Consider the following 15,192-nt stretch of genomic DNA (forward strand, 5'->3'; position numbering starts at 1 on the left):
CGGCACGTTATAGTCTTAGTCTTAGATTCATTGTCGCTGAAGCCGAGACACGAGAGGAGCAGCGATGACTTTAACAGGATGTGGATTTGTTGTCTTCCTTCTCTTTCTGCCAGGTACTGCACACACACACACACACACACACACACATCCACACACACACACACACACACATCCACACACACACACACATCCACGTCAAGTCTTTTAGAGGTCTTTTCTGTACCATTACATGTTTAGCACAAGTGTCCTATCGGATCCAGCACAGTTGTGTGGGATCGTGGTTTAGGGTTGACTGTTGGGTAGTTTAATCTACGGATTCCAGGAGATTAATTAAATCAAAACATGCAGGTGCTTTAATTAAATCAAAACATGCAGGTGCTTTATCGCCCACTTAACTAAAGTACGACCAAAATATTCAGTGTTACCGGAATAAACCATCCTCCTCAGCGGCGGGACGGATTTTAATTAACTGTAACTCTCATATCTATGGACTTATTTTATTGCCTTTATACCAGGAGGCAACCTCTGGTTCTGAAAGGTGAAGCCGAAGCTGAAGTGCCTCAAACTATCTCTTTGCTCTCTGCTGGCCACCAGGGGGCAACCTATCTTTTCTAAAGCTCCCATATTATCGTGTTTTTCATCAATTTCACACAGCTGTCAGAGGTCCAACAACACTGTATTCGTTAGGTAACGACGGGAGCTGGATCTGAACAGCCTGTAGGAGTGCCGTTGTACCAGTGGGGGCAGCTCAGGGAGGACCAGTTTATAGGTGTAGAGACCAGAGAAACCCCGTTTTTAATAATATGGGACCTTTAAATATACAAAAATCTCAATGTGTGAAGTAGTTGCTGAAACTGTCATATGATTGTAAGTAATTCTCTCTCATGGGTTCATGATGTGAGACGGTCTGAGCTGTTGATTGTGGTTTCTGTGTGTTCCAGTGATACGGGGTCAGCATGGCTGGGGGGTCACCTACACCTCCACTCAGATCTGTGCCTTAGTGGGATCAACAGTGGAGATACACGGCAGCTACACGCTCCCGTCCGCAATAAACCCTCTGACTGCAGCAGAACACACCGTCTGGTTCAGCAGAGTCGGCGAGGGTGGACCTTTGGACCTGAGAACCGACTCCAGGTACTCGGGTCGTGTTCGGTATCACAGCGGGAAGAACAACTGCACTCTGAGCATCACAGACCTGAGGGACAGCGACTCGGCCGTGTACATTCTCGTGTTCACATTGGACCAATCAGACGAGAGCTTTGCTGGTTCACCTGGAGTCACTTTGTCCGTCACAGGTAACTCGCCTTCAATACAAACGTTAAACACGTTAAATACACCATGACGTCGGTGACGCCGTGTCAATGTACGACAAAGCCACTTGGTCAGGTGATTGACTAACGATTCATGTCACTGATGTTCCACACAGGACAGGAACAGCGGTCTCCTGCACTAAAGTCCTACGTTTACTGTGGACCGTCTCACTTTTTTTGTGTTGCTCCACCTGTAATTCAGCCGGGGATTAAACAGCCAACCAGCAGCGACCCAGCTGTGTGATTTGGTCACGTGACATTTAGAGATTTTAGGGGAAGACTGATGGTGTCTCTGGGTTGTGTTTTGTTCTCGGTGGGCTTGAACATCCGTGCATAGACACTTCATCTCCGTTCCCTCCTGACTGGTCCAGGTCTGCAGGTGCAGGTGGTGAACACGATATCCCACCAGAGTTACACCAAGGCAGAGCTGCGTTGTCACGGCGACTGTTCTCCACCCGATCCTGCTTCCTACATCTGGTACAACAGTGGACACAAACTGGCTGCAGAAACAGCTTCTTGGACGCCGTTAGTCGAGTCAGCAGACAGCTTCTCTTGTGCTTTTAAAGGACATGAGGGTTTCCCGTCTCCTTCAGTGTGTGAGTTCACTTCAGGCCTCCACAAACACTCAAGTTCCTTTTCTTTATTGTTTCCCCTTTTTTCTATTTGAATATCTTTTTTTGGCATTGAGCTCCGCAGATTCACTTCTGCTCTGTGTCACTGCTGTGAGAGATGCCGCAGCTCCTTTAAAGATGTCTTATCCTTCAGGTGTTGGTCAACGCTGCAACACCGTGTCTTACCCTGACAGAAGCATCTGTGCCTTCAAAGGCTCGTCGGTCGACATTTCCTGCACCTACAGCAGTAATCAATACATCACATCCAAATTCTGGTTCAGTCCTGAACGGAGTCACAAGTGGTGGGATCCAGACGAACCTGAGGACCTGAGTGAAGACTCCCAGTACAGAGGTCGTGTTCAGGTCATTGGAGGAGAGGGAGGACGCTCCACTCTGAGAATCAGTGACCTGACAGAGAGCGACTCGGCCGAGTATCGCTTCAAGTTCAAGTCTGGAAAGTTTGAATGGGGGAGCAGTTTACCTGGTACAAGGCTGACGGTCACAGGTACTGATGAACACACAATACTGCATGTATATATGTATGTATATACCTATGCAGTAGTATAGCGACGGTCACAGGTACTGATGAACACACAATACTGCATGTATATATGTATATATTATATATATATATATATATATATATATATATATATATATATATATATATATATTATCTTTTAAATTGACAAATAATTCCGACGTTGACTACCAGAGATATTTTTCCTGTTATAAGGTCCCATTGGCAGCAGCAGAAGGGGCGGGACTTCTTTATTGTGGCAGGTGGATGATGAATTGTAAAAAGAGATATATGAGCTGTATGTCATGTTTGCTTTGATGTGTAATATAATATTTAGTGAAGAACATTGTTGCTTTACAGATCCAGATCTTCAGGTGAGGATATCACCATCGTCACGTTCTACCTGGGCGAAGCTGACGTGTCACAGCAGCTGTCGACTACCTGATCCTTCTTACTTCGTCTGGTATAAGAATGGACAGAGATATCGGGAAACACCATCTCCCTTAACAGGCTACTTTAGTTCTGCAGACAGCTATTCCTGTGCTGTGAGAGGACGTGAGGATTTTCCGTCTCCTCCCAAGTGTGAGTTTATTTCACTGGGTTTTTTTTGGGACATACTATACAACTACTTTTTCAACTTACGACAAACTAATATGCCTTTTTGAAATCTTATAATATGTCTTTTTGGCCTACTACACTATGCTTTTTTAAATTTTAAACCTGAAAAAGTCATATTAAATTATATCTATTCTATGTCTGTTATTTGACAAACTACCATGACTTTTTTCATGATTTTTTTTTTCATTACTATTTTAAGGACTTTTTCAGGACTTTTTGTATTACTATTTTCATTACTTTTTTCACGTCTTTTTCCGACATACTGTATTTCATTTTTTTTCATGACTATTGACATTACTTTTTTTCACTACTTTTTTCCATTACTTTTTTCGTGACTTTTTAAAAACTTTTTTCATTACTTTTTCAAAATACTATATACCATGAATTTTTTTCATTACTTTTTTAAACGTACTATACTGACTTTTTTCATTACTTTTTTGACATACTATTCTATGATTTTTTTCGACATGCTATACTATGACTTTTGTAATGACATTTTGGCATACTGCACTATGCCTTTCTTAATTATTTTTTTAAACATGAAAAGGTATCAAAGTAAAAAGAATAGTATTTTTACAGCGCCATCTCAAAGGCTGCAACAAAAAGGGGAGACCAGACAATTTAAAGTAATGCATAGATGTATTTATTTCACAAATCAGCCCAAATGAATGAAACAATTGTGGAAGTGATGTGTCCTTGTGTGGTATGTGAAAATGTCTGAAACAAACAAAAGAGCAGTCATGTCAACAAATGGGGAGAGATGGGGAGGTCCATCACACATCACACATCCACATCAGGCTGAGGTGTGGCTCATCACATGTTCAGTCCTGCAAGAGAAGGAAATGAACACAAACCCCTGCTGGATTGGAGGGGTCATCACAGGATGTCAAAACGTTTCAGGAAAAGTCATAGTATGTAGGTAAAGAAAAATGTATACAGTATAGGCTAGTATGTTGGAAAAATTAATAGTTAAAAAAAACAGTCGAGGAAAAAATCACAGTATAGTATGTAAAAAAAAAAGTGCAGAAAAAGTCATTATAGTATGTCGGGAAAAGTGATGAAAAAAACGTTTTTAAGGTAAGGTTTTTTTGGGGGGGGGGGGGGGGTGTTCTGACATTGGTCGGGAGTTCGTTCCACCACTGAGGACCAGAACAGAGAAGAGTCTGGACTTTGCTGAGCGACATTTGTTTGATTTCAGCGATGGTGGTACCAGCCGGCCAGCTGAAGTAGAGGAGCGAAGTGCTAGCTTCGGGGCATGAGGTTTGACCAGTGTTTGAAGGTAGATGGGTGCCGTTCCATTGATGGCCCTGAAGACCAGTGCCATCGTCTTGAATTGGATGCGTGCTGCAACAGGGAGCCAGTGGAGGTCACAGAGGAGGGGGGTCACGTGGGAGAATTTGGGTTGATTGAAGATAAGGCGTGCTGCAGCGTTCTGGATACGCTGCAATGGTTTAATCGCAGAGGCCGGGAGTCCGGCCAGGAGAGAGTTGCAGTAGTCAAGGCGGGAGATGACCAGCGCTTGGACCAGGAGTTGCATTGCATCCTTTGTGAGGAAGGTCCGAATCCTGCGGATATTGTAGAGGGCAAATCTGCAGGATCGGGCCACAGCAGTGATGTTGGGGGTGCAGGATAGTTGGTCATCAAGGATTACACCCAGGTTCCTCGCAGTTGACGACGGCAATACTGTGATGCCCTCAACAGTGACCGACAGGTCCATGCGAGGGCAGTCTTTCCCTGGGATGAAGAGGAGTTCGGTTTTATTCAGGTTAAGCTTCAGGTGATGTGCAGTTGTCCAGACAGAGATGTCAGCCAGACAGTCCGAGATGCGAGTTGCAATGTGAGTGTCAGAGGACGGGGGAAAAGAGAGGAACAGCTGGGTGTCATCTGCGTAGAAATGGTAGGAGAATCCATGCGATGTGATAACAGAACCTAGTGATCTGGTGTATAGTGAGAACAGAAGCGGTCCTAATACTGAGCCTTGAGGGACACCCGTGTCCAGAGAACAGGGTTTGGACATAGAGCCATTCCATGTGACCTGAAAGGTGCGATTTGTCAGGTATGATGTAAACCAGGTGAGAGCAGAGTAGTGTTGTCACGATACCAACATGTATTTCGGTACTTTTCGATACTTTTTCAAATAAAAAGAGAATGTAAATAATGTCATTACTGACTTTATTTTAATAGAAAATGTTAGAACAATAACATATTAATCAGTAAATAAAATAAAATACCACAAAGACAAGCTTTTCTAATGCAAACAATTTGAAAATGTGAAAATATAAATACAATAATATAAAATATAATATAAATAAACCAGCTTTATTTTGTTTTCTTCCAGAGCTACTTCTGTTAAGAGTGAAGGGCGGTGGCGCTTGCTTTTAGCACTGAATGTGGCTTTTCGTTCCCTGAGCTCAGTGTGCAGGTCTGGGTGCTTGTCCTTTAAGTGTTTGGCTAAGTCGGAGGTGTTTCCGCCGTAAGCCATGCATGTTTTAAACACCGTTTACACAGTGGTGCATCGGCGTTAACTGCCTCGCCTTGCGCATTTGTTTTTAAGCTAAAGTACTGCCATATCGCACTTCGCGGGGCTGGTTTGTCCACAAGTTGCGGCGTGGTGACGGTTGCAGCAGCCATTCTCCTCTCCGTGCTTCGCGCTCTCGTGCTCTCTCGCTCACGCTCTCTCTCTCGCGCTGTCGCTCTCTCGCTTTCTCCAAGCTTTCCTCCTGCTCCGTTTGTTGCTCCAGTCCACGCTGCTCGCTAACTTGCTAGCGGTTTCCTCCGGCTTGCTTGCTTTTTCTTTTTATCTCCCCAAGCTGCAGCTCGCTCCTCGTCCTCTCAGCTGTGTAACTACAGCGTGACGTCACCGCGTTGTAACCAACGTGGTGACGTCACGCGGCGAGTTCGCCGCGCTGTTGCGGGCGCTGCCGGCGGCGCTGCAAGTACCGGTCCCGTCCAAATGCAATATAGTACCGTTTTAATGCCTCAGTACCCCGGTACCAAATTAGTACCGGTATACCGTGCAACCCTAGAGCAGAGACAGTTATGCCAAGTTCAGCCAGAGTGGAGAGGAGGATTTGGTGATTGACTGTGTCGAATGCAGCAGATAGGTCGAGGAGAACGAGAACGGAGGAGTGGGATGAGGCTCTGGCGTCTCGCAGGGACTCGGTCACAGTGAGGAGGGCCATCTCAGTGGAGTGAGCAGTCCTGAATCCTGATTGATTAGGGTCTAGGAGGTTGTTCTGCGAGAGATAGGATGACAGTTGGTTGTAGGCGGCACGTTCCAAGGTTTTAGAGAGGAATGAAAGAAGAGACACGGGTCTGTAGCTTTGGATGTCAGTAGCGTCTAGGGTGGGTTTTTTAAGGAGAGGCTTCACGGTAGCTGTCTTAAAATCCGCTGGAATGACACCTGAGGTGAGGGAGGAGTTGATCAGGGTGGTGAGGAATGGCAAGATGTCGTGTGAGATGTCTTGGAGAAGAGAGGAGGGGATCGGGTCGAGGGAGCAGGTGGTGGCACGGTTAGATGTAACAAGTGCGTGAACATCTTCAGAGGTGAGGGGGCTAAAGCTGGTAAGACCATCAGAGTTGAGAGTTGGGGGAGATGTCTTCTGGGAGGGAATAGGCGTAAATGAGGAGCTGATGTCATTTACTTTCTTGGTAAAGTAAGTTGCAAAGTCATCAGCAGTAAGGGAGGAAGGGGGCGGAGGGGTAGGAGGGGTGAGGAGGGAGGAGAACATGGAGAAGAGTTTCCTGGGGTTGGAGGCAGAAGAGTGGATCTTTGCCAGGTAGAAGGCAGATTTAGCTGCCGAAACAGTTGAGGTGAAGTCAGAGAGGAGGCGGTGGTAGTGAGCAAGGTCCTCGTTATGAGATACTACACAGGAAATGTGTCTGCCAGCCTCTTTGCTGACACTTTCTGATGGTGAGGACTACGACGGCTCTGAAGCCATTTGTGTGGGATTTTTTTTTTCCATGTTTGAGGACGCCCTTCTGCCGACATAAAACAAATGTGAAGTGAAAATGTTTTATGTTTCAGGTGTCCGTGAGCAAACCTGTAACAGAGTGACTTACAGTGACAGAAGCATCTGTGCCGCCAAAGGCTCGATGGTGGACATTTCCTGCACCTACAGCAGTTATCAATACGTCACATCCAAATTCTGGTTCAGTCCTGGACGGAGTCAGAAGTGGTGGGATCTAGAACGACCTGAGGACCTGAGTGAAGACTCCCAGTATGAAGGTCGTGTTCAGGTCATTGGAAGACAGAGAGGACGCTCCACTCTGAGAATCAGTGACCTGACAGAGAGCGACTCGGCCGAGTATCGCTTCAAGTTCAAGTCTAGATGGTTTGAATGGCGGAGCAGTTTACCTGGTACAAGGCTGACGGTCACAGGTACTGATGAACACACAATACTGCATGTATATATGTATGTATATACTGACGCAGTAGTATAGTTAGAGTCACAGGTACTGATAAACACACAATACTGCATGTATACTTACATATATATACTGACGCAGTAGTATAGTTAGAGTCACAGGAGGTACTGATGATCACACAATACTGCATGTATACTTACATATATATACTGACGCAGTAGTATAGTTAGAGTCACAGGTACTGATGATCACACAGTTAAAAAAGCCTTGTTAGTTTTTATGGTTTCCTATTAAATTAAATAGTTTACAAATCATTGAACATTAAAACTTATAAGAGTGTTTATTTACTCTGTTAATCAGGAACATCGTTCAGACCGAGAAAGTACTCCGATCGGGTACTTTAGTAAAAGTAGTCATACCACTGAATAGATAATCAAATAAACTTAAAGTAGCCTACCTGACATACAATTACTCATTTTGCCTAATTTTAGAATAATCTAGATTATATTATTGTATTATAATTATTCATGTTTTAACATTTTAAACACTTTTAACATGTTTATTATATTTTATCTGCTGGGCAGCCTGTGAATTTCATTGTTGGCCATCAATAATCCAAGATGGCAGCATGTCCATTGTCTCCTTAGTGTCTGCTTAGTGTTTGTCTGTTTTAAACTAATTTTAATGGGTTTTAGTGTCCTGTTTTTTACCCTTCAAAAGTGCTTCATGTTGCTGTTAGTTTATTTTGAGTATTTCATTGACCTTTTGGGATTTTAGCGCATTTATCCCGTTATTTCTTTGTGAATTGCTGCTTGGACTTTGGTCTATCCATCTGCTCTGAGGCCTGCCTTCTGGCTGTAACTAACTCTGGGAATCCAGGGATCTGCTGCAGAGTCGTGTTTGCTGGAGCCTAAATCATCACAATTGAGGCCTGGGGTGTCTGATGCAGCCCAATTCATCACATTGAGAACGGTGGTGTCTGCTGGGGCCTACCTCACCACATTGAGGACGGTGGTGTCTGCTGGGGCCTACCTCACCACATTGAGGACGGTGGTGTCTGCTGGGGCCTACCTCACCACATTGAGGACGGTGGTGTCTGCTGGGGCCTACCTCACCACATTGAGGACGGTGGTGTCTGCTGGGGCCTATCTCACCACATTGAGGACGGTGGTGTCTGTTGGGGCCTACCTCACCACATTGAGGACGGTGGTGTCTGCTGGGGCCTACCTCACCACATTGAGGACCGTGGTGTCTGCTGGGGCCTACCTCACTACATTGAGGACGGTGGTGTCTGCTGGGGCCTACCTCACTATATTGAGGATGGTGGTGTCTGCTGGAGCCTGACTCACCACATTGAGGACGGTGGTGTCTGCTGGGGCCTACCTCATTACATTGAGGACGGTGGTGTCTGCTGGGGCCTACCTCACCACATTGAGGACCGTGGTGTCTGCTGGGGCCTACCTCACTACATTGAGGACGGTGGTGTCTGCTGGGGCCTACCTCACTATATTGAGGATGGTGGTGTCTGCTGGAGCCTGACTCACCACATTGAGGACGGTGGTGTCTGCTGGGGCCTACCTCATTACATTGAGGCCCGTGGTGTCTACTGGGGCCTACTTCACTACACTGAGGCCTGTGGTGTCTGTTGGAGCCTACTCCATTTTGAGGTCTGTGCAGCTTACTTAGTCTCGGACAATGGTACTTCTTAAGACTTTTCTTTGTCTACTGATTGTGTGGGATTTGGGGGTAAATGAACCTACCTGGGTGAGTACATCTAACAATGTGTTTACCCTGCTGGACATTGCTCACGGATGCACTTCCACTATGGCTGCTGTACAACCTGTACAACCACCAATTCATTTAGCACAGGACATGAATTTATCAACTAACCTTCATAGAGACTTACCCCGACTTCAAACCCTTTTAGTTTTGCATAATAACTTCATGTTCCATGAGAAATCCTGCTTGGTTTTAACGTGCCAGCTGTCTGTTTCATCATGTAATGTTGCTCGGCAGAGACTGTTGATTGTCTTACTATTACTCTTATCTGGAAATGTGCAACCTAACCCTGGCCCTGAACTGCAGTACACTCAGACGCCATCTGATTTTAAATCTTTATCTGGTCTTAAAATCGTTCATCTGAATGTGCGCAGCCTGTTACCCAAGATGGACATGTTCCGGATTTGGGTTAAATCATTAGATCCAGATATTGTTGTAATTTCTGAAACTTGGTTGACCAAATCTATTACTGATGAAAACATTAACATGGTTGGATATAATGTTTATCGCACAGACAGGCCTAAGAAAGGTGGTGGTGTTGCTGTTTATATCAAATCAAAATTTGATTCCTGTGTAGTTCAGTCTGAATCCATCTGCAAACAACTGGAATTTTTGGCAATCAATTTGGAAATTACCAAGGGCCTTTGTATAACAGTTATTGGGTGCTACAGGCCTCCATCTGCCACCAAGGAAGCATTACAATCTTTGAAGCTTCTTCTGTCCAGATTGAATTATAGTGAACTTGTTTTAGCTGGTGATTTAAACTGGGATTGGCTTAAACCAGTTTCTGATGACTTCAAATCCTTCTGTGACTCCATCAATCTTACTCAATTGGTCAATTCACCCACTCGACCAAACCTTCAAAGCCCTGAGAAGTCCACCTTGATTGATTTAATATTGACAAATGTTCCTCATAAATTTTCATCTCTGGGGGTTTTCTGCAATGATTTAAGTGACCATTGTGTTGTTGCTGCTATTAGAAACACTAAGGTCCCTAAAACAAAACCTCGTATCATCGTAAAGAGGAATCTGAAACACTTTAATGAACAAGCATTTCATCACGATTTGTCTAACTTTGACTGGAAAAAAATAGGACTGATCTCTGATGTAGAGATAGCTTGGTCATTCTTTAGGGATGGTTTTATGGATATTGTAAATAAACATGCCCCCTTAAGGAGATACAGGATAAAAGGGCGAGAAAACCCCTGGTTCTCCCCAGAGCTGGCAGACTCCATTCATGAGCGAAATCTGGCTTGGGCCAAGGCAAGAAAAACAGGTTCTACCACTGATTGGCTTATTTTCAGACAACTGAGAAATAAATGCACCTCTTTCATCAAAAAAGCCAAATCTGAATATTATTTGTCTGTCACCACTGAGAATTTAAATAATCCACAGAAATTTTGGAAAGTTATTAATTCCCTTACTGTGAGTAAAAATTCTCAAGCTCTTCCTTCTTATGTATTAAAGGATTCTGTACCTGTCTATGACAGAATGGAGGTATTGAATTGTTTTAACAATCATTTTGTATCTTCTGGGTTTCTGTTTGACTCTGTGGGTTCTGTCTCTGTGAAACCCAGCACTGATTTCCCAATGTACAAGGGACAGCTTTTCAACTTTGTACCTTTCTCTGTTCAGGAAGTTCGTAAAGCCCTTACAGTCTTGGATCCTAAAAAATCTTCTGGACCCGATTTAATCGATCCTTACTTTTTGAAATTGGCGGCTGATTTTATAGCAGAACCTCTTGCACATCTTTTTAATCTTACAGTAGAAACAAATGAAATTCCCTCTGTATGGAAATCAGCTTTTGTTCTCCCTTTATTAAAAGGAGGTGATCCAGTGATTTTAACTAATTACAGACCAATATCTAACTTATCAGTGTTGGCCAAAATTCTTGAAGCTCTTGTGAGTGAGCAAGTAAAGGCGTTTTTACAATCCAATAGTATTTTATCTAAATATCAGTCGGGTTTTAGGAAAAAGCACAGCACCATCACAGCTGCAATGAAGGTGGTAAATGACCTTTCTGTTGCACTTGATAAGAAACAACATTGTGCATCACTTTTTATCGATTTGTCGAAAGCGTTTGACACTGTTGACCACTGTATTTTAAAACTTAGACTCCTTCAATCAGGACTCTCGGAGAGAGCAGTTGCTTGGTTCACCAACTACCTTAGTAACAGGACTCAGTGCATTAAATACGATGGTATGTGTTCTGACATTGTTACTGTCCACAAGGGGGTGCCACAGGGTTCTGTACTAGGTCCCCTCTTATTCATTATTTATATTAATGAGCTGGGCTCAAACATGACAGATGTCAATTTGCACTTTTATGCTGACGACACAATCATTTACTGCTGTGGATCAACTCTTGTTCAGGCCATTGAATCCCTGCAGAAAGCCTTTGTAGCTGTTCAGCACTCATTACTTAAACTGAAACTTGTTCTTAATACAGACAAGACTAAGCTTATGTTGTTTTCTAAATCCAGGAAGAGGACACAAATTGTCCCCCCAGTGACCACTCTTCAGGGATATGAAATAGAGGTGGTTCAGGAGTATAAATACCTGGGTGTACTAATTGACGACTCCCTCACTTTCAAGCCGCATGTGGTGAATCTTGTAAAGAAGCTGAAGACAAAACTGGGCTTTTATTTTAGAAATAAGCTTTGTTTTTCGTTTGATGTAAAAAAACGACTAGTAGCTGCGACTTTTTTACCCTTGTTAGATTATGGAGATCTTTTATACATGAACGCTCCAGCTCAATGTCTTAATATGATTGATACTGTTTACCATGCTTCTCTCAGGTTCATCACAAATTGCAAATCATTGACACACCATTGTGAGTTATACGCTCGGGTTGGATGGACTGCTCTGGCCACCCGAAGGCTTAGTCATTGGTTTATTTTTATATATAAGGCAATACTTGGCCTACTGCCTTCTTACATTTGTGCTTTAATTGCATTGAGAAGTACTGGTCCTTACTCTTCCCGGTCAAATAATTGCCTGTTGCTTTCTGTACCCTTTGCACGTACCGAAATGGGAAAAAAGGCTTTTGTCTATGCTGCACCGTCTGCATGGAATATGCTCCAAAATGACTGGAAACTGGCAGAGTTAATTTCATTGAGCTCTTTTAAATGTAAGTTAAAAGGACTTGAAGCTGATTCCAATCGATGTTCTTGTTTTTAATGATCTACTTGTAAAATCAATACCTTTGTTTGTTTGTTTTTTGGTGTTTTAATTGTGTAACTGTGTAATTGTTTTGTATATGCTGCTGCCTATCTTGGCCAGGTCTCCCTTGAAAAAGAGGTTTTTAATCTCAATGGAATTTTCCTGGTTAAATAAAGGTTATAATAATAGTTTTATCGTCATTATGTACAAGAATGTGATTACAACGTTATTTCATATAATAACGATGAAGAACTGGTGGTTTGACCGGGGTTCAGAGTGTCACATGATTTTATCGGTTAGCCAATGGCATGTCACATGCAGCCCTCCAGGTGCAGGTGAGCGGAGCGACAGGCCGGCGGTCCGACGCCGAGGCAGAGCTGACGTGTCTGAGCAGCTGCAGTCCAGCAGCCGGTCTTTCCTTCGTCTGGTTTAAGAACGGGGAGGAACTCTGGAGGGAGGAAGGATCTTCATACACGGACCGGTTTTATCCTGGAGACGACATCTCTTGTGCTTTGAAAGGACACGAGAACTACAGAGCTCCCTCAGTGTGTGAGTCTTCTCCACTGTGGAACTAATAACAATATTGCTTCTACACCTTTTTAAGCAATGTCATCTCCTCCAGATGTTCCAAAGCTTCCCTCTGTGTCGATGAGTCCTCCTGGTGATGTCATGGAGGGCAGTTCAGTGACTCTGAGCTGTAGCAGTGATGCTAACCCAGCAGCTACCTACACCTGGTACAAGGAGACCCAACTAAGGCTCAGTGAAGACCCTCTCCTGGTCCTCAGCTCCATCCAGTCCTCTGACTCTGGACAGTATTACTGTGTAGCTGAGAACCTGCTGGGGACGACAACATCTGGACACATCTCTGTCGATGTGAAATGTGAGTGAAAACACAACATTCATCTTTTTAATCTTAATTTTGGGTTTAAAATCACTTGAAAAGAAGCTTTTCTGGGTTTTTAATTGATAAATTGTATGAAATCATCTCCTCCAGATGCTCCAAAGCTTCCCTCTGTGTCGATGAGTCCTCCTGGTGATGTCATGGAGGGCAGTTCAGTGACTCTGAGCTGTAGCAGTGATGCTAACCCAGCAGCTAACTACACCTGGTACAAGAAGAACCTAACGCTGCTTCATGGACCAGAAGGACGTTATGGTTTCCCCTCCATCAGCTCTGAGGACGGAGGGATCTACTACTGCAAGGCTGAGAATCAACATGGAGTGATCAACTCTTCCTCTCTGCTGGTAGACGTCCAGTGTGAGTATTAAACATCAGCACGTCTCTTCGGGGTCCTTTGTGCCGTTTGAGGGAAGTAGAGCCGATGGAGACACAAGTACATTTAAAGTGGAGCATCTCCAGAGTCTCTCTCCTCCCTGATGTGAAACGGGATAGAAAGGTGCGAGCAATTTGATCAGCTCATCTCCTCCTCCAGCTCTGTGCAAAGTCGTAGTTGCAGGTTGATGGATGATGTCATGATATTATTGGTTGAAACGGATCGGTACTAGCTGATGCAAGTATGCGTCATTTTGTTTTCCAGGCAGAATAAAAAAAAAAATTGGGCATATAGAAGAACAATATGACTTGTGATGTGAACATAAAGGGGGAAGTTTTAAAATATCTACGGTAACAGTTTATGTGCTAACATGAATGAGTTCATGTGTCCTCCAGATGCTCCAAAGCTCCCCTCTGTGTCGATGAGTCCTCCTGGTGATGTCATGGAGGGCAGTTCAGTGAATCTGAGCTGTAGCAGTGATGCTAACCCAGCAGCTACCTACACCTGGTACAAGGAGACCCAAGACTCACCCATAGCATCAGGACAGACCTTCACCATCACTGACATCAGAGCTGAACACAGTGGGATTTATTACTGTGAAGTCCAGAACACAAGAGGGCGTCATAACAACACCTTCCATCTGACTGTTGGAGCCGGTGAGTTAACTATTCACTCACACTCACACTGCAGCAGAGCCCGTTAACACTCCATCGGATGTAATGCAAGACTGTGAAGTATTTTTGATGTATTATATTCAGCCGAATCGTCACTTTATCACGGCTCCACAGGAGCGGGGAGGTCAGTGGCCGTTGGAGCAGCAGCTGCCGTCGTCCTGGCTGCCGTGCTCCTCTCCGTCGTTATACTGATCAGGTAAAGACAACACTGTCACAGAAACATGAGATTAAACACAAACAAGAGATCAAACAGAAACATGAGATCAAACACAAACAAGATCAAAAAGAAACACGAGATCAAACAGAAACATGAGATCAAACACAGACAAGATCAAACAGAAACATGAGATCAAACAGAAACATGAGATCAAACAGAAACATGAGATCAAACACAAACATGAGATCAAACACAAACATGAGATCAAACAGAAACATGAGATCAAACAGAAACATGAGATTAAACAGGAACATGAGATCAAACACAGACAAGATCAAACAGAAACATGAGATCAAACAGAAACATGAGATTAAACACAAACAAGATCAAAAAGAAACACGAGGTCAAACAGGAACATGAGATCAAACACAGACAAGATCAAACAGAAACACGAGATCAAACAGGAACATGAGATCAAACACAGACAAGATCAAACAGAAACATGAGATCAAACAGAACCAAGATCAAACAGAAACATGAGATCAAACACAAACATGAGATCAAACACAGACAAAATCAAACAGAAACATGAGATCAAACAGAAACATGAGATCAAACAGAAACATGAGATCAAACACAAACAAGATCAAAAAGAAACATGAGATCAAACAGAAACATGAGATCAAACAGAAACATGAGATAAAACACAAACATGAGATCAA

The 15,192-nt window shown here is 43.7% G+C and overlaps 1 protein-coding gene across 1 annotated transcript in view; it reads left to right on the forward strand.

Moving 5' to 3' along the window:
• LOC311011592 (uncharacterized protein) overlaps window positions 1–15,192 on the forward strand; it is a 17,825-nt gene continuing 2,633 nt past the window's right edge. Inside the window, exons 1-11 of the mRNA XM_084006626.1 lie at window positions 1–113; window positions 942–1,295; window positions 1,682–1,906; window positions 2,076–2,426; window positions 2,802–3,023; window positions 7,087–7,440; window positions 12,669–12,917; window positions 12,991–13,248; window positions 13,363–13,623; window positions 14,035–14,295; window positions 14,428–14,509. Coding sequence (XP_083862752.1) covers window positions 65–113; window positions 942–1,295; window positions 1,682–1,906; window positions 2,076–2,426; window positions 2,802–3,023; window positions 7,087–7,440; window positions 12,669–12,917; window positions 12,991–13,248; window positions 13,363–13,623; window positions 14,035–14,295; window positions 14,428–14,509 — 2,666 coding nt within the window. The 5' untranslated portion in view covers window positions 1–64. The remainder of the gene's footprint in view (window positions 114–941; window positions 1,296–1,681; window positions 1,907–2,075; window positions 2,427–2,801; window positions 3,024–7,086; window positions 7,441–12,668; window positions 12,918–12,990; window positions 13,249–13,362; window positions 13,624–14,034; window positions 14,296–14,427; window positions 14,510–15,192) is intronic.

The sequence above is a fragment of the Eutrigla gurnardus genome (assembly GCF_963514095.1).
Source record: "Eutrigla gurnardus genome assembly, chromosome: 3".
Lineage (NCBI taxonomy): Eukaryota > Metazoa > Chordata > Actinopteri > Perciformes > Triglidae > Eutrigla > Eutrigla gurnardus.